The sequence below is a fragment of the Vigna unguiculata genome, chromosome 2, assembly GCF_004118075.2.
Source record: "Vigna unguiculata cultivar IT97K-499-35 chromosome 2, ASM411807v1, whole genome shotgun sequence".
NCBI lineage: Eukaryota > Viridiplantae > Streptophyta > Magnoliopsida > Fabales > Fabaceae > Vigna > Vigna unguiculata.
In genome coordinates, this window is record NC_040280.1 from 47433 (window position 1) to 70739 (window position 23307).

At 43.1% G+C, this 23307-nt stretch overlaps 2 protein-coding genes across 2 annotated transcripts; both read left to right on the top strand.

Moving 5' to 3' along the window:
• Window positions 1-269: 269 nt before the first annotated feature.
• Window positions 270-5628, top strand: LOC114173688. The gene is made up of 2 exons (XM_028058216.1): window positions 270-657; window positions 3661-5628. The coding sequence occupies exon 2, from the start codon at window positions 3713-3715 to the stop codon at window positions 5624-5626; it is 1914 nt and encodes a 637-aa protein (XP_027914017.1). The 5' UTR covers window positions 270-657; window positions 3661-3712; the 3' UTR covers window positions 5627-5628.
• A 443-nt stretch (window positions 5629-6071) lies between these two features.
• Window positions 6072-16150, top strand: LOC114173538. Its single transcript, XM_028058006.1, is given in 3 exon segments — window positions 6072-9498; window positions 9674-12891; window positions 12894-16150. Coding segments are annotated over 3 exon segments (6858 nt in total). The 5' UTR covers window positions 6072-6088; the 3' UTR covers window positions 13124-16150.
• Window positions 16151-23307: the final 7157 nt, after the last annotated feature.

Sequence of the window (23307 nt, forward strand, 5' to 3'; positions counted from 1 at the left end):
TCCTTATCTTATTTTACTTTAATTTTATTATGTCTTTTTATCTTATTTTTATTTCTTTTTTATTTTATTTTATTTTATTTTATTTTATTTTATTTTTCTTTCTTCTTTTTTTTTCTTTTTTTTTTAATCTTCTTCATATTCATTTTATTTTATTACTTTTTATTATTATAAAAAAAACGGAAAAAAAGAGTGAAAAAAAAGAAAACGAAAAAAAAAAGGTAAAAAGAAAAAACTTTAAAAAAAAAAAGAAGCAAAAAAAAACGAAAAAAAACAGGTGAAGAGAGATTTGAAAAAAAAAAGCATAGAGGCGCGGGCATTTATTTTTTTCTGCGCGCATCAGACTAGTATTTTCTTCATTTGGTACCCTTGGAGACGTGTGCAGTGGAACTACTGCTACTCATGCACAAAAAGGAAATTAAAGCAGCTGTATGCATGGATTGACGGAAGACTCTGCAGAGGGGGCAAGGGGAAGCAACCGCCACTTCCTACCCTTTTACCTCTCTGGACACACAGAAGCTAAAAGGGGGGAATGAACAAAATTTTGAAGATAGATATTCAGATATCACAGTAGCACCCGGGGGGACGAAAAAAAAGGGAGAACTGGAGCAGGGGAGAGGCCATTGATCACACCCCTGTAACACAGAGAGACTACAAGAGGTAAGTTTCACCGTTCAATTATTGAATGAATATGATGTTGGTTGGTTCTACTGTATTTGTTATGATTTGCTAGTGTGATGTTGTCGTCCTCGTTATTATTTGCTTATCAAACTCCTCACGCATTCCATCGCTCAACCCCAATCCTTCAACCTCAAAAACCAATTTCATTCACCACTTCACCATGATCAACCCAAAACCCAACGTTCATTTTCTTGTCCCAAATTCACCATTCTTCACAAAGTCCACATTGACTCTCCCTCCGCTAACTACCGTCCCTCCAGACCACTATCATCACCATTAGGCTTCCATCTCCACCATCCAGAACCATCACGCAAATAACCATACGCTCTTCATATATCCTGTATGCCCCTAGGTTACAAAAATCATCATCATTGACACGAACTCTTCAACCATTAGTCAACCTCTCGTTCTTGATCTTTTTCCTTCACCTGCACAAAAACCAGAGAGAACAGAACCCACATGCTCAAAACAACAGATTCACATCGTCTCAATCGTCTTCTTCACGCCGCAACCCTAACTGTCCATCACAAATCAACCAATCTCGCACAATACACCAAACACTCGCGTCTCAAAATCCAGTGACCCAACATCCAATCGAAACAGAGAACCAAGAGAAGATAAACTCTCGCCGGCGAATCGAAGCTCGTCGACGGTGGAGTGTGGCCACGTGGCGTTCTCGAGCCTGGTCGCGTGCGGTCGCGAGAACGGAGGAGGGATGGTCGCGTGGTGACGAGCCGCGGAGTTCTCGCGCGCCAACGGCGTCACGATTCCCTCGACGGTGACGGCGGGACCGGCGACGACCTTGAGGTGGCTGAACCCGTTGACGACGGTCTCTGGCAGGCGAGTCCTCGAGGCCATGAAGAGGATGAGTGCAGCCCTTGTCTCGCGCGCGTTGGAGAAGAAAGAAGGAGGGGACGCGTCGTCACCGGCGTCGTCACCGATGTCCCTGGTGCGGCGAGGCAGAGATGGAAGTGGTGTGTTGGTGGTAGGTGAATGGTGACGGGTCTTGGTGTCGAGGGAGAAAGGAGGCTTGCCTCTTGTTTCTTTGAGCAGTTAGGTTTAGGTGATTTGTTCCATATGCCACACGTTCTTTTTTTTTTTTTTTTCACACAGCACACCCCCCCTTTTTATCTCTGCACCCCATGTTCATCATTTCTTCTCTTCTTTTAATATTCTCACTCTCTTGCATTTTGAGTCTGATCATGTTTGCTTCCTTCCCGCACCTCCATTCTCTTTATCCTTGCGCACTCCCCCTGTTTTTTTAATTGCAGCCCTTGCTTCACTATGCACACACCTCCCAGTATTTGCTGACGGCACCACCATGTTTACTGACCCCACTCCCCTTGCATGCTTTATAGTATTTTTGGGCTTGTTTTATATTTACTTGTTACACTATCATTTTTATTGTAGACACCTCATTTACTTTATGTACCTCTCACTAATTACTCATGTATCCCATGTTTTATTTTTCATTTTCATCCTTCTTAATTAATTTGTTTTTTTTATTTATTTACTTTTTCATTATTATTATTTATTTTTTATTTTTTTATTTTTTATTTATTTTATTTTATTTTTATTATTTCTAAAAAAAATCAAATATTTGAAAATTGTTAAAAATTACAAAAATAGAAAAAATCTAAAAAAAACCAAAAAAATAGTTTTCTTTCACTTTATCGTGTCTGTCCGGTCGCTCGCACTGTGTGACACTCATTTTCAAAAATACCAAAAATAGTTTTTCTTTCTCTTTTCGCGACTGTCCGACCGCTCGCGTCGTGTGGCACATACTTTCAAGTAATTCAAAAATACTAAAAAATATAAATTTCAAAATATAAAAAAAACAAACATATCTTCTAAAGAACTACGTAACCCTGATTTCTCATTTTTAATGAGAATACGTAAGACCAAGGTCAACCCTTGTCGGGCCCAAAAAATTAAAAAAATATTTTTGTTTCTTTTGTCTTTGTTTTTTTTGGGAAAATAAACATTTTGAAAATCACATCAACTTTGCATTTTTAATTAAAGGTACTAACACCTACCCTTGGGCGGGCGCTGTAGGGTGCTAACACCTACCCTACGCGTAACCGACTCCCGGATCCAAAATCTGGTTTTTCGCAGACTTGTCTTATTCTTTATGGTTTTCCATAGTTTTCCATAATAACTATGGTGGCGACTCCAAATCTTTTCAAACTCGTTTTCTTTTTGGTTCGTCGTCCCGTCGCGATCCCGGTTGCGACAGATGGCGACTCCACTGGGGACGCTAGAGAGTCAAACCATTTAATTAGATGTGCAAACTTGATGTGATTTTCCTAATGTTTTCTTTCCCCCTTTCTTTCATTTGTGTATTCTTGTCTTTACATGTGCTTGTATATATTTGCTTCTTATTGTGTGTGAATTACTTTGTTTATTTTGATATATATATTTTGGAAGTGCTCTATATTTGCCTGGGAAGTCTTCTGGCTGTTTTGCAGGTGGGGATTTGGGTATGCATCATTCTCCCTTCACACACACATTGCGCATTACATGAGTGGGGCCCTACACCCGGGTCTGTCTAGCTTAGAATTAGAGGGGATTGTGTAGCAATGCCACAGTGGATGTACTTCCCAAGTGGTCGTTGTGAGAACCCCAGCTAGAGTTTGTTTGCTTCGTTGGTACTCCCGCATCTTGTTGTTTACCAACTGTTGTGGGAAATGCCAGGAAGTGGGCCATAGCTCTAGTGACCTTGATCTTTAAGCGTTAAGAAATAATCCTAGTGAGGCATGTACTTTAGCGTAGAACCATTAGGCGCCAGACCTCTATTAAGGCACAAAGGGAGGCACATGCATTACCTTAATTCTCATCTCGCCTTTTTCCTTTTATTTCGATTTGCGATAAAGTCATGCAGTTGTACATTCTTTTATGGCATCATTGTACATGCATTTTGATTATTTGTTCATGCATAACATGTACCCTGTCATAACATGTCATAACATTTTTTGATTCTAGGTCAGAGATTTTAAGGTCGTGATTAAATTTGTGAGAAACAAGAGAAATTAACATGGAATTTCGAGTCGGGGGAAATTTAGGGTCAGATGCCTTGAAGAAGAAGCTACCTATCAGAGTTATAGACAGTAATTTGAGTGGTCTAAGGGAAATAGTGCAACAAATGAAGACTATACAGAAGAATGCTTTCAAGAAGCGGCATGGGAACTTATTGAGGTTGCTGAATGTGGAAGTCCAAGCATCGGCCGTCACTGCTCTGGCTCAGTATTATGATCCGCCATTCAGATGTTTCACCTTCCAGGATTTTCAATTGGCACCAACAATAGAAGAGTTTGAACAAATTATGGGCTTGTCAGTGGGAGATAAAGTCCCTTACAGACATTCTGAGCAACATGCATCTATCTCTACATTGGCTGGAATCTTGAAGGTACACCCTGCCGAGCTGGAGGGTAAGATGGCCTCCAAGGGCAACTCGAAGGGGATCCCTCAAGGGTATTTAGAAGGGCATCTGTGTCGTTTGGCGGAAAAAGAAGTGGGGGAGACGTTCATGGATGTGTTGGCTCTCACACTTTATGGAGTCATACTCTTCCCTAACATGGAAAATTTTGTTGATCAAACCGCCCTCGATGTGTTTGTTGCCTACAAGATTCATTCAGAAAGTCCAGTCACTGCGATTCTAGCTGATGTGTATGGGAGTTTGAACCTATGCCACACACTTAAGAGGAAGAAGATGTTATGCTGTGTACCTATGTTGTATGTGTGGTTTATATCCCGAATCCGTCTAGGTACATTGAATGCTGAATGTCTTATTGGAGAGTTGCCACCTAGCGGCATCGAAATTCGGGGGGCGAAGGAATGGGCCCAGTTCTGTGCGAGTTTGAACGGGGGAAGAATTAGATGGTGTGTCCCGGGATTGCCGAAGTCACGTGTCATTTCTTGTGGGACTTTCCCTAACGTCCCCCTAATATGCACTAGAAGCTGCGTGAGTTATAACCCTGTCTTGGCTCAGCGACAATTTGGGTGTCCGATCAAGAGCTCCCCAACTCCAGAATCCTTGGTTGCCGTTTGGACTTATTATGAAGAAGGAATTTCCCTTGATCTAATTCACCGAGTCAGGAGTGCTTGGGGTGAGGTCCTGCGTGTAGAAAAAGACCTAAGGCCATGGGTGATTGACGAGAAGATATCCTACCGACGATGGATTCTGGAAAGGGTTAACGCGATCAAGTTACCTTTCAAATCAGACTCTCCTGCTCCTGAGCGGTCAGAACCTGTAGAGTCCGACGAAATGAGGGGGTTGAAAGAGGAGATGGAGAAGATGAAACTCAAAAATGCCAAATTAGTTACTGAGCTCCAAAGTCTCCGACACGAGTATGTGGATCTAAGGCGTGATAAGGAGGAAGTGACAAAAGCGTATGAAGGAATTCTTAGAAAACAAAGAGAAGAACGAGATCATGCTTTCAGAGTTAAACAGGATTTGGCTGCAGCCAACACCGCGTTAAAATTAAGGGACCGAGAGAGAGATGCAGCAGCAACATCTAAGCGCCAAAGAGATCAAGTGTGTGAAGAATTTAAGAGAGAGAAGACTGAAGCACTAAAGCGGCTGCACAACGCTCAAGTTAGGATCAGTGAGGTCGAACAACAGATGAGGGAAATGGTGTCGACCTATGAGGTGAAGATGGATGAAGAACGTTGGCATAGAGCTGAATTGGAAAAGCAACATGAAGAGGTGATAAGTCGAATGAATGAATACTCAGTCGAGCAGGAGATGGCCGTGGAACATTGGAGGAGATGTTTCTCACAGCTGGCTTCCCTTGCAAATGGAGCAATCGAAGATGTTCCGCGATTATTGGCTGAAGCAGAGGCTGCACTACCGATATTCAATCCGCCTAGGGAAATTGAGGCGTTCTTTAGTCATTGTAAGGAATTGATAAGGGAGATGAAGAACATGATAGCCAGGGCTAGAGAATAGTTTTTCTTTCTTTTCTCGTCTAATGAATGTAAAAGACTTGTGGGTGATCGGGTTGTCTTGACAATATGTGATGGACTAAGTTTCATGTTGATTTCTGTGATATGTTACCTCAAGGTTCTCACGGCTTTAAAATTTCTGGCTAAGATAAATATTTGCATTCATTTTCATTTTTTTCATTTTTCATAATTCATTTCATTTAATAAAAATAATAGAGCAAAAGCAAATACAACGGCAAAATTTCCACGACACCCTTACCGCACACGAGCTAACCATAGAATCATGGAAGATTGGGAAGAAGCTCATGAAGCTGTGAAGGCCGACATCAACCAGTTGAAGGATCAAGTGAGCCAGATCCTAGAGGCCTTAAAATCGCTGAAAACTTCGGGAGAAGCCTCCTCTGCAAGGATCGAGGAAAACATTCACCCTTAAGTTCCTCGATATGAAGTCCAGAACACTCAGGGCATGTCAATCCCGTTCCCAATGTACGGTCTGCCTCCGGGATACACCCCACCTGTTGGGGAATATTCGGAGGTAGAGCAGACTTCCTTTTCTTTTCCTGTGACTAACAACACACTACCAATCAATACTCAAGGGCCGATATTAGCCTCGACACCCACGACAGGAGTGGGAATGAAGGAGACAATCACATTCGCAGAACCAAGGGTGACTGTGGCACAAAATACTCCAAACATAACTGTTGATGAAGATGCTTTGGCTAAGGTCATGCCGCACGCCACAACCCAAGTAGTGTCCGCCTGTATTGATAGGGCTAAAAGTAAGCTTGAGATTTTTGAAGAGAGGGTTCGAGCCATTGAAGGTGGTGGAAGCTATGGGTTCGGTGATGTTGCAAGGTTAAGCTTGGTTCCTGGTGTGATGATACCACATAAGTTCAAGGTCCCAGAATTTGAAAAGTATCAGGGCACCACGTGCCCTAAGAGCCATTTGACAATGTATGGTAGAAAGATGGCTGCTTATGCCTATGATGACAAGTTGTTGATACATTGCTTCCAAGATAGTTTGGCTGGTGTTGCGCTGAATTGGTATACACACTTGGAGCCATCTCGAATTCATTCCTGGATGGATTTAGCAGACGCCTTTGTGAAGCAGTATAAGTACAACACGGATAGCGCGCCGGATAGATTGCAATTGCAAAATATGGCCAAGAAGGATACTGAGTCCTTCAAGGAATATGCACAACGGTGGAGAGAGTTGGCTGCTCAGGTTGAGCCACCACTACTTGATAAAGAGATGGTGGCGACGTTTGTAAACACACTACAATCACCATTTTATGAGCACGTGTTGGGGAATGTGTCTTCCAATTTCACTGATATCATTATTATTGGTGAAAGGATAGAAATCGGGTTAAAGAGTGGAAAAATTGCATATGGCCCGTTCGCGGCTGCAACTTCTAAAAAACCAGGTTTCCATCCAGGAAAGAAGAAAGAAGTGGAAGCACACACAGCCTTAGTGATGCCAGTGTGGGAAAGTCGGGCTCCTACTCACAATTATCGACCACACCCAAACCAACCTCCTTATGTGGCTAATGCGGTGTCTGTTCATCAAACACCACCTCAGCAGCAAGGGTTTTATCAAGCGTCAAATCTTTATCAACCGCAACATGCCCCAAATAATGCTTGGAAAACCGAGCCTAACTCAGGTTTCAACCGAAATGTAGGTCAAAGCACCAATATGAGGAGGAATCAAGATAGGAACTTTGTTCAGTTCACTCCCATTCCCATGACGTATACGGAATTGTTACCGCATCTTCTTCAAAAGCGCTTGGTTGCAATTTGTCCGATGAAGCCTATGCAACCCCCGTTCCCAAAGAATTATGATCCAAATGCTAAATGTGACTATCACGGAGGGGGGGTTGGACACTCTACTGAGAAGTGTGTAGCCCTCAAACACAAAGTTGAAGCTTTAATCAACTCAGGGTGGGTAAAGTTTCACGAAGACAAACCTAGTGTTGAAACGAATCCTCTTTCAGGACATGGGAATCCTTCAACGAATGCCGTCGAGGATAGGGAACACAAGCTAGTAAGGAATGTGAATGAAATCCGGAGCTCCAAGCGATTTATTTTTGAGACATTGCTGAAATCGGGTCTGTTAAAAGGGGGATATAACTTGAGTGAAAAATGCGGATTCCATCCGGGTGCTAAGCATTCTATCGACGAGTGCACCAAGTTCGAGGATGTTTTACAAAATCTGCTCGACAGAAATTTTGTGCAAGTATGTCGCGAGGGTATAGAGGAGGAAGTATTTGCACAAGATGGCGGGAAACCCGATGTGACCTTGCCAGAGCCATTGGTGATTCATTTCACCAGATCCACCCCTACACTAGCAATGCAACAAAGGCAACCTATTACTATCCAAGCACCCTCCACTTTTCCTTACAAGAGTGAGGAAGCTGTTCCGTGGAAATATGGTGTATGTGTGTCGGGTGGGGAACAACGAATAGAAGGCCAGCCTACCAGTGGTGAGCCAGTAGTTGAAAATATTTCGGGCATCGGTGGAATGACTAGGAGTGGTCGAATATTCACGCCTCCGATCTTGATGAAAGAGGGAACAGGTAGTAGTGAACCGGTGATGAACAAAAATGCTAATGAATTCTTGAAGGGGAAGGAGATACAGACCGATGAAGGACTGAGAAAAGACGACAAGAAAGAAATATCTAATGAAGAGGCTAGTGAGTTTTTGAAGTTCATACAACAGAGTGAGTATAAAGTGGTCGAGCAGTTGAACCGCATGCCTGCTCGGATCTCTCTTTTGGATTTACTCATGCATTCAACCTCACATAGAAAGCTACTAATGAAGATACTCAGTGGGGCGCATGTGGAGAAGAATATCTCTCTGGACAGTTTTGAGGGAATTGTTAGCAACATCACTGCTAACAATTACCTCACTTTCACTGACGAGGAGATACCTACTGAAGGGAGAGGACACAACAAGGCCCTCCATGTCTCTGTAAAATGCTTGGATCATGTCATAGCACGAGTATTAATCGACAATGGTTCTTCCTTGAATGTAATGCCAAAAGCAACATTAGGAAAGCTTCCGTGTGAGGGTATCCACATGAAACCAAGTGCAATGATCGTGAGGGCTTTTGATGGGAGCAAAAGAGAGGTGATGGGAGAGGTAGAACTGCCGATCCAATTTGGGCCGTGTGTTTTTCAAGTAACCTTTAAAGTGATGGATATCCTCCCAGCATACAGTTGCTTGTTGGGTCGCCCTTGGATTCACTCGGCGGGTGTGGTGCCTTCAACCTTGCACCAAAAGTTGAAATATGTCATGGGCGATAAACTAGTGATAGTTTCAGGAGAGGAAGATATTTTGGTGAGTGGACATTCGTCTTCTCGATATATTGAGGTAGCAGAAGAAGCCCTTGAGACAGCTTTCCAGTCTTTGGAAATTGTGGGCAGTACCTATGTGGAGCCATATCCGATGAACCCACAATTGTCTCGTGCCTCCCTTATGACCGCCAGAATCATGCTAAAAGAGGGATACGAATACGGGAAAGGGCTAGGCAAGGACAAGCAAGGAATGATATTTCCCCTGGAGGTCACTGAGAAAAGGAATAGATACGGCCTGGGATACAAACCTACTCGAGAAGACAAGAGGAGGCTGATGGAAGAAAGAAGAGAACGTGATCTGGCTCGCATGCACGGAAAAGAGCACGAGTTAAAAAGGATTTGCATCTGCGATATCAAAGAGAGCTTCCACAGTGCCGGATGGATCAACACTAGCCAAATAGCAGCTGTCAACGATGAAGATGAACGGGAAAGCTCAACTTTTGTGCAGCCATGCACTTCAGATGCACCACTCAACAATTGGGAGACTTTGGATCTACCTGTGATGTTTAATTTGGTTAAAATGTAATATTTTTTAATTAATCCTACTGCTTTACCCGGAGCTCTAGGACTCATGACTTAACGGGTTGACACCTTTTTCTTTATGCTCAGCGTGATAATCAATTTGTGTTTGCTACCTTCGTTCTTTTGTTTTGCTTTTTTCATTGTTGTTTGTTTATCGTTTTTATAAACTCAAATAATGCAGATATGACAATGAATGTTTTGAAAATAACAATGTCGATATCCCCAATTTTGAGCACCCTGTCGATAATATGGAAGATGATTATGAAGATGATCCGGAACCCTCCCCTGAACTAATGAGGTTAGTGGAACTAGAATCTAAGGAAATAAAACCCCATCAAGAGGATGTTGAAACACTTAACCTAGGAGAGGAGGATGAGAAGAAAGAAGTGAAGATTGGCACTAGTATGAAGAGAGAAGTGAAACAAGAATTATGCGCTTTACTAAAAGAATTTAGGGATGTGTTTGCTTGGTCGTACAATGACATGCCTGGTTTAGATACTGATATAGTGCAACATAAACTTCCACTCAAGCCGGAATGTCCTCCAGTTAGACAAAAGCTAAGGAGAATGAAACCAGAAATGTTATTAAAGATCAAAGAAGAAGTGCAAAAGCAATTTGACGCTGGATTTTTAGCTGTGGCAAAATATCCTCAATGGGTGGCAAATATTGTACCAGTGCCTAAGAAGGATGGCAAAGTTCGGATGTGCGTTGATTATCGAGATTTGAACCGTGCGAGTCCAAAAGACAATTTCCCATTACCTCATATCGACACATTAGTGGATAATACAGCCAGATTCTCACTATTTTCATTTATGGACGGCTTCTCAGGATATAATCAGATCAAGATGGCACCTGAAGACATGGAAAAGACCACATTTATCACATTATGGGGGACATTTTGCTATAAGGTGATGTCTTTCGGACTCAAGAATGCCGAAGCAACCTATCAAAGGGCCATGGTGGCGCTTTTTCATGATATGATGCACAAAGAAATTGAGGTCTATGTAGATGATATGATCGCCAAGTCCGAGTCAGAAGCAGAGCACATCCTCAACCTGAAGAAATTGTTCGACAGATTGAGGAAGTTCAAGCTTAAACTAAACCCGACTAAATGCACATTCGGTGTGAAATCTGGAAAGTTGTTGGGTTTCATTGTCAGTCAAAAGGGGATTGAGGCTGATCCTGACAAGATGCGCGCGATAATCGAAATGCCTACTCCTAACACGGAGAAGGAGGTGCGAGGTTTCTTGGGCAGACTGAACTACATTGCTAGGTTCATCTCCCAGTTGACTTCCACCTGTGAACCAATATTCAAGCTATTGCGTAAAAATCAGGCTGTCAAGTGGAATGAAGACTGTCAGGCTGCTTTCGACAAAATTAAACAATATCTACGAGATCCTCCAGTCTTACGGCCACCTGAACCAGGGAGACCGTTAATTCTGTATTTGATTGTACTGGACGAGTCAATGGGTTGCGTGTTAGGTCAGCATGATGAAACTGGAAAAAGAGAGTACGCCATATACTACTTGAGCAAGAAGTTCACAGAATGCGAACGACGATACTCGTTTTTAGAGCGAACTTGTTGCGCATTGGCATGGGCCGCCCATCGTCTAAGACAATATATGTTGAGTCATTCTACGTGGTTGATATCCAAGATGGACCCCATCAAGTATATTTTTGAAAAACCCGCTTTGACTGGAAGGATAGCCCGGTGGCAGATGCTATTGTCAGAGTACGACATTATATATGTCACATAGAAATCTATCAAGGGTAGTGCTCTGGCTGAATATCTGGCTCAACAACCCATTAACGATTACCAGTCAATGCAGCCTGAATTCCCCGATGAAGACATCATGGCCTTGTTTGAAGGTGATCAGGAAGAGCAAAATGGAAAGACATGGACGTTATTATTCGATGGAGCTTCTAACACCATGGGACATGGAATAGGGGCAATACTGATATCTCCAGAGAATCAGTACATTCCAATGACTGCAAGGTTGTGTTTTAATTGCACGAACAATATCGCTGAATATGAAGCTTGCGCTATGGGCATCCAAGCCGCAATTGAATCGAAGGCGAAAATTTTGAATGTGTATGGGGATTCGGCATTGGTTATCCATCAATTAAAAGGGGAATGGGAGACTAGGGATCCGAAGTTGATTCCCTACAGAGCTTATATCATGGAGTTGGTGGAGTATTTTGATTCCATTGAATTTCAACACATTCCGCGAGAAGATAACCAGTTGGTAGATGCCTTAGCTACTTTGTCATCGATGTTCGAGGTTAATCAAGATGAGGTATTGCCAATGATCCAAATGAAGAGCCACGAAGAACCAGCGTATTGTCACTTCATTGAAGAAGAATCAGATGGTAAGCCTTGGTATTTTGATATCAAACGCTACTTAAAAAACAGGGAATACCCCGAAAAAGCATCTGAGAATGATAAAAGGACACTAAGAAGGTTGGCTGCAAGTTTTATCTTAAGTGGGGATGTGTTGTACAAGAGAAATCATGACATGGTTCTCCTTCGATGTGTGGATGCAAAAGAGGCCGAGTCGATACTAGAGGAAGTACATGGAGGTACCTTCGGCACACACATGAATGGGCACTCAATGGCCAGGAAGATCTTGAGGGCTGGTTACTTTTGGTTGACCATGGAGAGTGATTGTTGCATGCACGTGAGGAAGTGCGAGAAATGTCAGAAGTATGCAGATAATATCAATATGGCGCCCACCACTTTAAACGTAATGTCTGCACCATGGCCGTTTTCAATGTGGGGGATAGATGTTATTGGGGCCATAGAGCCAAAAGCCTCAAACGGACATCGCTTCATACTGGTTGCAATTGATTACTTCACTAAATGGGTGGAAGCTGCTTCTTACGCCAATGTGACAAGAAAAGTTGTGACCAAATTCATAAAAAGAGAGCTGATTTGCAGATACGGATTGCCCAACAAGATAATCACTGATAACGCCACCAACTTGAACAATCAAATGATGACTGAATTGTGTGAAGAATTTAAAATCCAACATCACAATTCTTCTCCCTATCGTCCAAAGATGAATGGGGCAATCGAGGCTGCTAATAAGAACATCAAGAAAATTGTACAGAAAATGGTGGTTACGTATAAAGATTGGCACGAGATGCTTCCTTTCGCTTTGCATGGGTATCGCACTTCAGTACGTACATCGACTGGGGCAACGCCTTTCTCTCTGGTATACGGAATGGAGGCAGTGCTACCTTTCGAAGTAGAAATTCCATCCCTACGAGTGTTAATGGAGACCCAATTGGAAGAGGCTGAATGGATTCAAGCTCGGTTTGACCAGCTCAACCTCATTGAGGAGAAGAGGCTAACAGCAGTGTGTCACGGGCAGTTATACCAAAGAAGAATGAAAAAGCGTTCGACAAGAGGGTGCGCCCTAGAGAGCTCCATGAAGGCGAGCTAGTCTTGAAGAAGATCTTGCCTATACAGAAGGATCATAGGGGCAAGTGGACTCCAAATTATGAAGACCCATATGTGGTGAAGAGGGCATTTTCTGGTGGGGCACTAATTCTCACAAGGATGGATGGGGAGGAGTTACCGTTACCGGTCAATTCTGACGCGGTCAAGAAATTTTATGCATGATGATTCCTTGATAGGATACGCTACTAGGGGATACCGACATTGTATCCAAAGTTTGTGGTACTCTGCTTTGTATTTCGTTCAATTAATACAATTTGGTTTTTTTCCATAAATTTGAAACAATTGATGTCACGCTGAGCTCGTAAAGAGAACAAGTAACAGATAGTCTAAAAAAAAAGGGAAAAGAAGAATAAAGCCATATACATACCAATGAGGCATCACAGGTATGATCTCTAAGAGCAGGCCCGCTTCTAAAGGGTGTCGTGGAAGTAAAATAATAAAATAAATAAATAAATAAATAAATAAAATAAAATAAAATAGAGAAGGAAATCATCTTTGGAATTTGTTGTTAATAAAGTTGTCAAGTGCATTGCATTTTCAAAAAATGAGGAGAAAAAGGGAATAAAAATACAAAAAGTGGGGAGAAGGGAAAGTTTTTTCCATGGTTTGTCACTCTAAGCATAACTTGTGTTCATCCCTTGTTGAAGCATCTGCATTCATATTGCTCGAACCTCCAATTCGTTCATTCCCCTCTAAAATAAAGGATTGCCCTAGGAAATAAAGAAGAGTGTACTATGGCAGGTTTTTTAGTTGACCTTGTCTGACAATAGGCCAAAGCCACAAGTTGGGAAGAACAAAAAGGATTGTTTGTTAGAACGAAAAACCTACAAAGGCGATATGGGAGAAGAAAAGAAGATGAAAGTAGAATGGGTTAGATGCTGCCGAATTTTGGCTTAGAGCTAAGTTCATGTGAAAATAAGGCGAACAAACTTTGGAATGACGTGTGGCCTCCTTCCCCTACCAGAATGTAAAAGAAAAATCATATATCCATTTGCACCCCCTTTGAGCCAAAATAAAAAAAGCTTCTTTCAGTATCCCTGGACAAGAATCATCAGCATGTCAAGTTACCCGAAACACAAAAGAGGTGTTCAAACAGATCAATGAAGAAGAAATCTAGAAATGCATGTTAGAAAATCACAGTGATAACAATGCAAAGGACATGAAGGATGTGAAAAAGGGGAAGAAAAATGAAAATAACGATGATAGAACACCACGAAATTTCAAGTGAAAGGCTTACAGGGTGTCACGCAAATGATTCTTGTTCCAAAATTAATACCTGCAAACTCATACTTGGGCCTTATTAACCATTTCTTTCATAAACCTCTAACCCCTAGCCACGCTACAAGCCAAGAAAAGTCCACATTGATTGAAGAATGTTTGTCTTGATCTTCTCATGAGCTTAACTCGTGGACAAAAGTAAGCGGTTGACAACACAAATCGGCAATAAAAAAAAAGGGAGGGAGAGTGAGTAAAAAAAAAATAAAGTAATAAAGATAGAAAATGGAGGAAAAATTTCCCATCAGCCTGTGAGTTAAGCAAAAGATTCAAATTGGGGCAATCCTTTCCGTCTCATCAAACTACGCTCTTGTCCAACGCAATAAAACTGGGGCAGTTTTTTTAAAACCTTGCATGTTTCCTCTTTAGTATTAACCTTGCCACCGGTAATGTTGCCCATGAACAATTGTTCAGCCTCTTACAAAACTTGTTCCTATCCCTCATTCATTCGTGAGTTCGAGCTAGCATGTTTTGCATGATGTGCAAAAACAAAAAAAAAAAAGAAAAAAAAAAAGAGAAAGAAAGAAAGAGAAGGTATTAAACTCATAGTTTTGCAATGTGCACCAGGATCTTTCACCAATCCCCACTATTTTTGCTTGAACATAATATCAGGGACGTGACTTGAACATGCCTTGGATTTGACGACGACGTTGACAATTAATTCCAAAACAAGAGCATCTTTGAACAAAAAAAAAAACAAACAAACAAATAAAAAGAAGAAAGACCTTCACATGAATTTTATCCATGCATCCATCTCACCATATTACATCATCATCACGTAAAAAAAAAAAAAAGAAGAAAGACCTTCACATGAATTTTTATCCATGCATCCATGCGTTCATCATGTTACGTCATCATTCAAAAAGTGGATTCAAAAGTTCAGTCAGGACAAATGCTTTGCACAAGCTTCACCAATGATAGGCATTCACGGAATGTTTGCCGGCACATGGAAATCATCTGCAGGTTATCCTTTCAAATAACGACCCCCTCCTTGGGATTGGTCAAGTACAGATCCTCAGATCCTCACGACCCTCTCCTTAGGAATGGTCAACTCTTGTGTTCTCCTTTCGGATAATGACCCTCTCCTTGGAATTGGTCAACTACAGATCCTCAGATCCTCACGACCCTCTCCTTAGGAACGGTCAGGTCCTTGTGTTCTCTTTTCGGACAACGACCCTCTCCTTAGGAATGGTCAGGTCCAAGTTATGACCCTCTCCTTGGGAATGGTCAAATCCATTTGTCGTATTGAGACCCTCTGCAAGGCAATGGTCATCGATTTCATACATAAAGGTCCTCTCCTTTGGAATGGTCATTGATTCTCTTTATTGCATTGAGACCCTCTCCATGGGAATGGTCATCAATTCCTTTACTTTACATAGGGCCCTTTGTAAAGAAAGGATCATTGATTTCTTGATTTACATCAAGATCCTCTACAAGGCAATGGTTATCGATTTCTTTACATAGAGACACTCTCCATAGGAATGGTCAAATCCACACATAAAAATGCAAAAGAAAAAAGAAAAAAAAAGAGTCAAACTTTCAAAAAATAAAATTCCAAGAAAAACAAAATAATTTCAAAAATTGAAAACAAAAATTTAAAAGTTTGTTTTGGCATCACGACTCTCTCTAATAGAATGGTCAGTAATTTCTTTCTCCCTTTCTGGATAAGACCTAGTGGAATCCATCTTCACCTTTTGGATCCTGACCCTCTTCATATAATTGGTCACCACATCCCTTTAAATTAGTTTTTATTCACCTATTTTTGTAAAAACTCGAACGAAATTAGTGTTTTTGTCTTTACTTATCTTTTATTATAATACGAAAAGTCAATTTTCGTATTATCGATAAAATCTAAGTAAAGAGGGGCAGCTGTCAACACCCAATTTCGTCCGGATTGTTTTTTTTTCTTTTTACTACCTTATTATTTTTACTGATTTTTATTATTATTTTTATTTTTATTTCTTCCTTATCTTATTTTACTTTAATTTTATTATGTCTTTTTATCTTATTTTTATTTCTTTTTTTATTTTATTTTATTTTATTTTATTTTATTTTTCTTTCTTCTTTTTTTTCTTTTTTTTTTTAATCTTCTTCATATTCATTTTATTTTATTACTTTTTATTATTATAAAAAAAACGGAAAAAAAGAGTGAAAAAAAAAGAAAACGAAAAAAAAAGGTAAAAAGAAAAAACTTTTTTAAAAAAAAAAAAAAGAAGCAAAAAAAACGAAAAAAAAACAGGTGAAGAGAGATTTGAAAAAAAAAAGCATAGAGGCGCGGGCATTTATTTTTTTCTGCGCGCATCAGACTAGTATTTTCTTCATTTGGTACCCTTGGAGACGTGTGCAGTGGAACTGCTGCTACTCATGCACAAAAAAGGAAATTAAAGCAGCTGTATGCATGGATTGACGGAAGACTCTGCAGACGGGGCAAGGGGAAGCAACCGCCACTTCCCACCCTTTTACCTCTCTGGACACACAGAAGCTAAAAGGGGGGAATGAACAAAATTTTGAAGATAGATATTCAGATATCACAGTAGCACCCGGGGGGACGAAAAAAAAGGGAGAACTGGAGCAGGGGAGAGGCCATTGATCACACCCCTGTAACACAGAGAGACTACTAAGAGGTAAGTTTCACCGTTCAATTATTGAATGAATATGATGTTGGTTGGTTCTACTGTATTTGTTATGATTTGCTAGTGTGATGTTGTCGTCCTCGTTATTATTTGCTTATCAAACTCCTCACGCATTCCATCGCTCAACTCCAATCCTTCAACCTCAAAAACCAATTTCATTCACCACTTCACCATGATCAACCCAAAACCCAACGTTCATTTTCCTGTCCCAAATTCACCATTCTTCACAAAGTCCACATTGACTCTTCCTCCGCTAACTACCGTCCCTCCAGACCACTATCATCACCATTAGGCTTCCATCTCCACCATCCAGAACCATCACGCAAATAACCATACGCTCTTCATATATCCTGTATGCCCCTAGGTTACAAAAATCATCATCATTGACACGAACTCTTCAACCATTAGTCAACCTCTCGTTCTTGATCTTTTTCCTTCACCTGCACAAAAACCAGAGAGAACAGAACCCACATGCTCAAAACAACAGATTCACATCGTCTCAATCATCTTCTTCACGCCGCAACCCTAACTGTCCATCACAAATCAACCAATCTCGCACAATACACCAAACACTCGCGTCTCAAAATCCAGTGACCCAACATCCAATCGAAACAGAGAACCAAGAGAAGATAAACTCTCGCCGGCGGTGAGGTCGCCGGCGAATCGAAGCTCGTCGACGGTGGAGTGTGGCCACGTGGCGTTCTCGAGCCTGGTCGCGTGCGGTCGCGAGAACGGAGGAGGGATGGTCGCGTGGTGACGAGCCGCGGAGTTCTCGCGCGCCAACGGCGTCACGATTCCCTCGACGGTGACGGCGGGACCGGTGACGACCTTGAGGTGGCTGAACCCGTTGACGACGGTCTCTGGCAGGCGAGTCCTCGAGGCCATGAAGAGGATGAGTGCAGCCCTTGTCTCGCGCGCGTTGGAGAAGAAAGAAGGAGGGGACGCGTCGTCACCGGCGTCGTCACCGATGTCCCTGGTGCGGCGAGGCAGAGATGGAAGTGGTGTGTTGGTGGTAGGTGAATGGTGACGGTCTTGGTGTCGAGGGAGAAAGGAGGCTTGCCTCTTGTTTCTTTGAGCAGTTAGGTTTAGGTGATTTGTTCCATATGCCACACGTTTTTTTTTTTTTTTCACACAGCACACCCCCCCTTTTTATCTCTGCACCCCATGTTCATCATTTCTTCTCTTCTTTTAATATTCTCACTCTCTTGCATTTTGAGTCTGATCATGTTTGCTTCCTTCCCGCACCTCCATTCTCTTTATCCTTGCGCACTCCCCCTGTTTTTTTAATTGCAGCCCTTGCTTCACTATGCACACACCTCCCAGTATTTGCTGACGGCACCACCATGTTTACTGACCCCACTCCCCTTGCATGCTTTATAGTATTTTTGGGCTTGTTTTATATTTACTTGTTACACTATCATTTTTATTGTAGACACCTCATTTACTTTATGTACCTCTCACTAATTACTCATGTATCCCATGTTTTATTTTTCATTTTCATCCTTCTTAATTAATTTGTTTTTTTTATTTATTTACTTTTTCATTATTATTATTTATTTTTTATTTTTTTATTTTTTATTTATTTTATTTTATTTTTATTATTTCTAAAAAAAATCAAATATTTGAAAATTGTTAAAAATTACAAAAATAGAAAAAATCTAAAAAAAAAAACCAAAAAAATAGTTTTCTTTCACTTTATCGTGTCTGTCCGGTCGCTCGCACCGTGTGACACTCATTTTCAAAAATACCAAAAATAGTTTTTCTTTCTCTTTTCGCGTCTGTCCGACCGCTCGCGTCGTGTGGCACATACTTTCAAGTAATTCAAAAATACTAAAAATATAAATTTCAAAATATAAAAAAAACAAACATATCTTCTAAAGAACTACGTAACCCTGATTTCTCATTTTTAATGAGAATACGTAGGACCAAGGTCAACCCTTGTCGGGCCCAAAAAATTAAAAAAATATTTTTGTTTCTTTTGTCTTTGTTTTTTTTGGGAAAATAAACATTTTAAAAATCACATCAACTTTGCATTTTTAATTAAAGGTACCGCCCTTGTGGCGACTCCAAATCTTTTCAAACTCGTTTTCTTTTTGGTTCGTCGTCCCGTCGCGATCCCGGTTGTGACAGGGTTCGTATCGAATGTTGAATTCTGATAGCTCGACGGCCTAGGATGACATCCGTCTTGCTAGGTCTGGTTTTTGTAGTATTTTTTGGATTGGGTAGTTGGTTTTGACTGTGATGTTGTGGTTTTGGAAGTATGGGCGTAGGCGGCGAGCTGCGTGGACCAAGGACAAGGCTAACTTCTCCACCATTTGGTACCTGGTTTCAGGATCCTACAGCGTCCTGCTAACAAAGTACACAGGATGTTGCGTGCCTTCTAAGTCTTGGATACTAGCAGAGGTTGGCGAGTGTGTGAAGGGGCCGGGTTGTAGGGTTGTAGACACTGATGGTGTGGTCGGTAGCGGTGATGTATACTAACAAGGGTTGGCGAGTGTCCGGCTTGTGGAGGATGGGTGGTGAGGTGAGAGTGGTTTTGAGTTTCTGAAATATTTGTTCGCAGTCGTCTGTTCAGCCAGTTTGGGTAGGAAGCAAGAAATGGCTGTAAGGCAGCCTATGAGGCGTTGGACCTCTTTGATGGTAGTGGGACTACGCATCTCGATAATTGCCTTACATTTTTTGGGATTGGCCTTTATGTCGTGTTGGGTCAACATAAATCCGAGAAATTTACCACGGTCGACGCCGAATACACACTTGTCAGGGTTGAGGCGGAGGTTATATTGGCGTAACGCGGAGAAGACCGCCGAGAGGTCCTCGGCATGTTGGTGGTGGCTTGGAGACTTAACAACCATGTCGTCAACATACACTTCGACACCTTGTCCCATTAGATGGCTGAAAACTTTGTCCATCAGTCGTTGGTAGGTTGCTCCAGCGTTCTTAAGACCAAAGGGCATAACTTTGTAAAAGTAGTTGGCGTCATCCGTGATGAAGGCGGTCTTGTTCATGTCAGATGCGGCCATGGGGATTTGGTTGTATCCAGAATATGCATCCAAAAAACTAAGCACTTTATTCCCTGTCGCGTCGTCAACAAGTCGGTCGATATTGGGTAAGGGGTAGGCATTACGAGGACAGGCCTTGTTTAGATTCGTGTAGTCTATGCACATCCTCCATTTGCCATTGGTTTTCTTCACCAAGACTACATTAGAAAGCCAAGTGGTGTATTGAACTTCTTCGATGAATCATGCGCTCAGTAACTTGTCGGCCTCAACCTTAGCCGCTAGGCGGCGTTCTTCGCCAAGTTTGCACTTTTTCTGGGAGATGTATTGGGCTTCTTTGTAAATGGATAGCTTGTGGGAGGCGACTAGAGGGTCCACCCCAGGTAAGTCAACGACTGACTAGGCGAAAAGGTCTGTGTTGCTGACAAAGATAGGTGTGATGATGGCACGCTCGTCAGAGTTCAAACTGGTGCCTAAGTTGATGGAGTGGCCATTGGGAAGCTCTAGAGGGGAGGTCTCATCAATTGATTCGAGACGAACATCTCGGCCTACTCTGGGGTCTAGATCTTCGCTTGATAGGGCGATGCCGGAGCAGGTGGTCGCTCAATGTGGTTGGTTTGTTGAATTGGAAGTTGTGGGAGCAGGCTGGCCATGTAGCCTTCGCATGCCAGGCGTTGGTCGCAGTGGACAGTGAAGATGTCACCGGAAGGAGAAGGGAACTTCATGGCCAAATGGGGGGTGGAGACGATAGTGTCGAGGGTGTTGAGGGAAGGACGGACTAGGAGGACATTGTAGGATGTTGGCGCGTCGACGATAAGGAAGCGGATGGGAATGCTTTTGGTTTGGGTTCCGTCATGAAACACGGTGTGAAGGTCAATGTAGCCGCGGGTGGATACTTGTTCGCTAGAAAAGCCATAGATTGGTTCGTCATATGGGGCCATGGCAGTGTCCGGGAGCTGGAGTTTTTGATAGGTGGCCCAGTAGAGAATGTCAACAGAGCTACCCTGGTCGACAAGAACTTTCTTAACGGCATAGTTTTCAATTTCAACGGTGATGACCATGGGGTCGTCTTGTTGATGGTCGAGGCCGTGAAAGTCGTCGTCTGTGAAGATGATGGGAGGCATGCAGCGTCTGTGGTGGGAATGGGTGATATGATTAATGGATTGAATATGGCGGAGGTGTTTCTTTCTGGCAAAAGAGGTGGATCCTCCACTAGCGAAGTCACCAGAGATGGTGTTGATAGTGCCACGTAGGGGAGGATCGGCGGGGGTGATGTCGGTGCGGGCCGGTTGGGGTTCCTGGTTAGCGGGTTGGGCTGGGCGTCTATCGTGGCGAGAGTCGTGTGTAGGGCGTTTGTGGTCGGATCGAGGGGGTGGCGGGATCGAGAGGAATGATCATCTCTACGGATGAAACGACGAAAGTGACCAGCACAGACCAGTTCTTCGATTTTATCCTGGAGTGCTTTGTAGTCTTCTGTGGTGTGGCCATGATTGTGGTGGTAGCGGCAATACTTGGTCATATCAGCATTAGGAGGAGTGGTTGTCTTGCATGGTGGAGGGATGAGGTCAGCTTGTAGGGCCTCATCAAGGATGCAGGATCGGGCTACAGTAAGAGGGGCATATCTGGTGAAGCGGGGTTGGCGGGGCTCGCGTGGGTGGGTATCAGGGCGGGGAGATTGTGGGGTAGGGTTGGCGGTGGTGGCTGCATAGTCATTGCAGAATTTGGTATGGAGGGTCTGCATTTCCTCCATGCAGACATAGTCGGCCGCACGCAATTTAAGTTCGTGCATAGAGGCAGGTGGATGGAGGTAGACGTTGTTGGCGAAAGGGCCGGGTTGTAGGGTGAGTGTCATGCATTGGAGGATCATTTCTTGGTTGAGGTGTGGGGTGCGAAGAGCTGCCTTACTGAAATGATCTATAACGCTCTGAGTGGTTCGCCTTGTTCTTGTCTAATGCCCAGGAGGGAGATTGTGGTAGTTTGATGTGGGCGGCTGCCAGCGAAATGGGTGGAGAACATATGGGAGAGAGCGTCGAAGTTGTCAATGGAGTAGGGTGGAAGAGTTATGAACCATTCTAGAGCAGGGCCCTTGAGGGTAGTGGGGAAGGCTTTGCAGAAGACCGCGTCTTGGGACGTGTACAGGGCGACATGGGTGATGTAGACTTTGAGGTGTTCATCAGGGTCGGTTTCACCGGTATAGCGGTCCAGTGTGAAGGGTTCCCACTAGGCAGGAAGGGGAGTGTTGGCGATAAAGTCGGTGAAGGGGTGACGACGTCTGGGCTGGTAGTGTGGGAGCGGATGGGGAGGGATAGGATGGTTGATCATAGTGGGGAAGGTGGAGGTAAATTTGTGAGGGGGGATGTGGGTTGTCGGGAGGTATTGTGGGTTATAAGGTGGAACATGTGTAGTGTGTAGGGTGGTGGGTATATTGTAGGGGATCTGGGTGGTGGGGAGGGTAGTAGCAGGGGTAAGGGCTGCAGTGTGCCCTGGTTGGGTGGATGGGAAGTGAGTGGGATGGGTGGAGGGAATGGGTGTTTGTTGGGTGGTGGTGAAGGTGTGATGGGTAGGGTTGTATTCGCTCTCTTCTTCTGTGGGCTGGAAGGCCGGGGACCTTGCAGCCTCAGATGCCTCCTTGGCCTTTCCTTTCAGAGTGGTATCAGCTTCGATCTTTCGCTTGAGGCGAGAATTCTCATGCCGTAGCGCCTCCATCTCATCAGCGCTATGTTTCTTCAGATCTGCCAATTCTTGTTGCATTTTAGCCTGGCCGTCCAGGATGGCGGCCAGGTCAGGAGTGATGTTAGCGGGTCCTGGGGGACCAGCGTCAGCCTGCTTGTTAGCTCCAGCTCTGCTACGGGTTGAAACCATCTTCAGAGAAAAGCAGGTACTAAGGTGTTCGTCTCGTGCCCCACGGTGGGCGCCAATTGTTCCTATAGAGAACAAACAAGATAAGTTAGGCACAAGCGTCACCTTACCCACGTAATCTGCTATCTCCTCAGTTGGCCTCTTCCCGGTTGATACATGTCGGCTTGGACCCAAGAGGGGTTACCAACAGAAGGGACTCCGAAGCTCAAGTGAGTCAAAGCTTTCAAAAGGTCAAATCAGGTGATTAATGGAGTAATGAATGCGTACCTTTAATTACTGGGGTCCACACGTATTTATAGAGTATTAATTATGTTTGGTTACGACATGAGCTGGCCCTAGTTCGGGCTGCAGGTGGGCCTGGGCCTTGGCCCAGGCCCTTAGTTCGACTATCGTGGGCTTATTGGATGGCAGGAGGGCTTTCATTTCGCTAAGTCTTTAGAAACGGTCTGATCCGGTTACTTCTCCAGTTGACGGATGTCGTCTTTGCCCGTGCACTATCCTAGATTGGCCGTTTTGTTATTAGTTTAGGCTTCGTTCGGTTATGAGTTTAAGTCTATGCTGGCCCGAGTCGTGTACTTGGGTT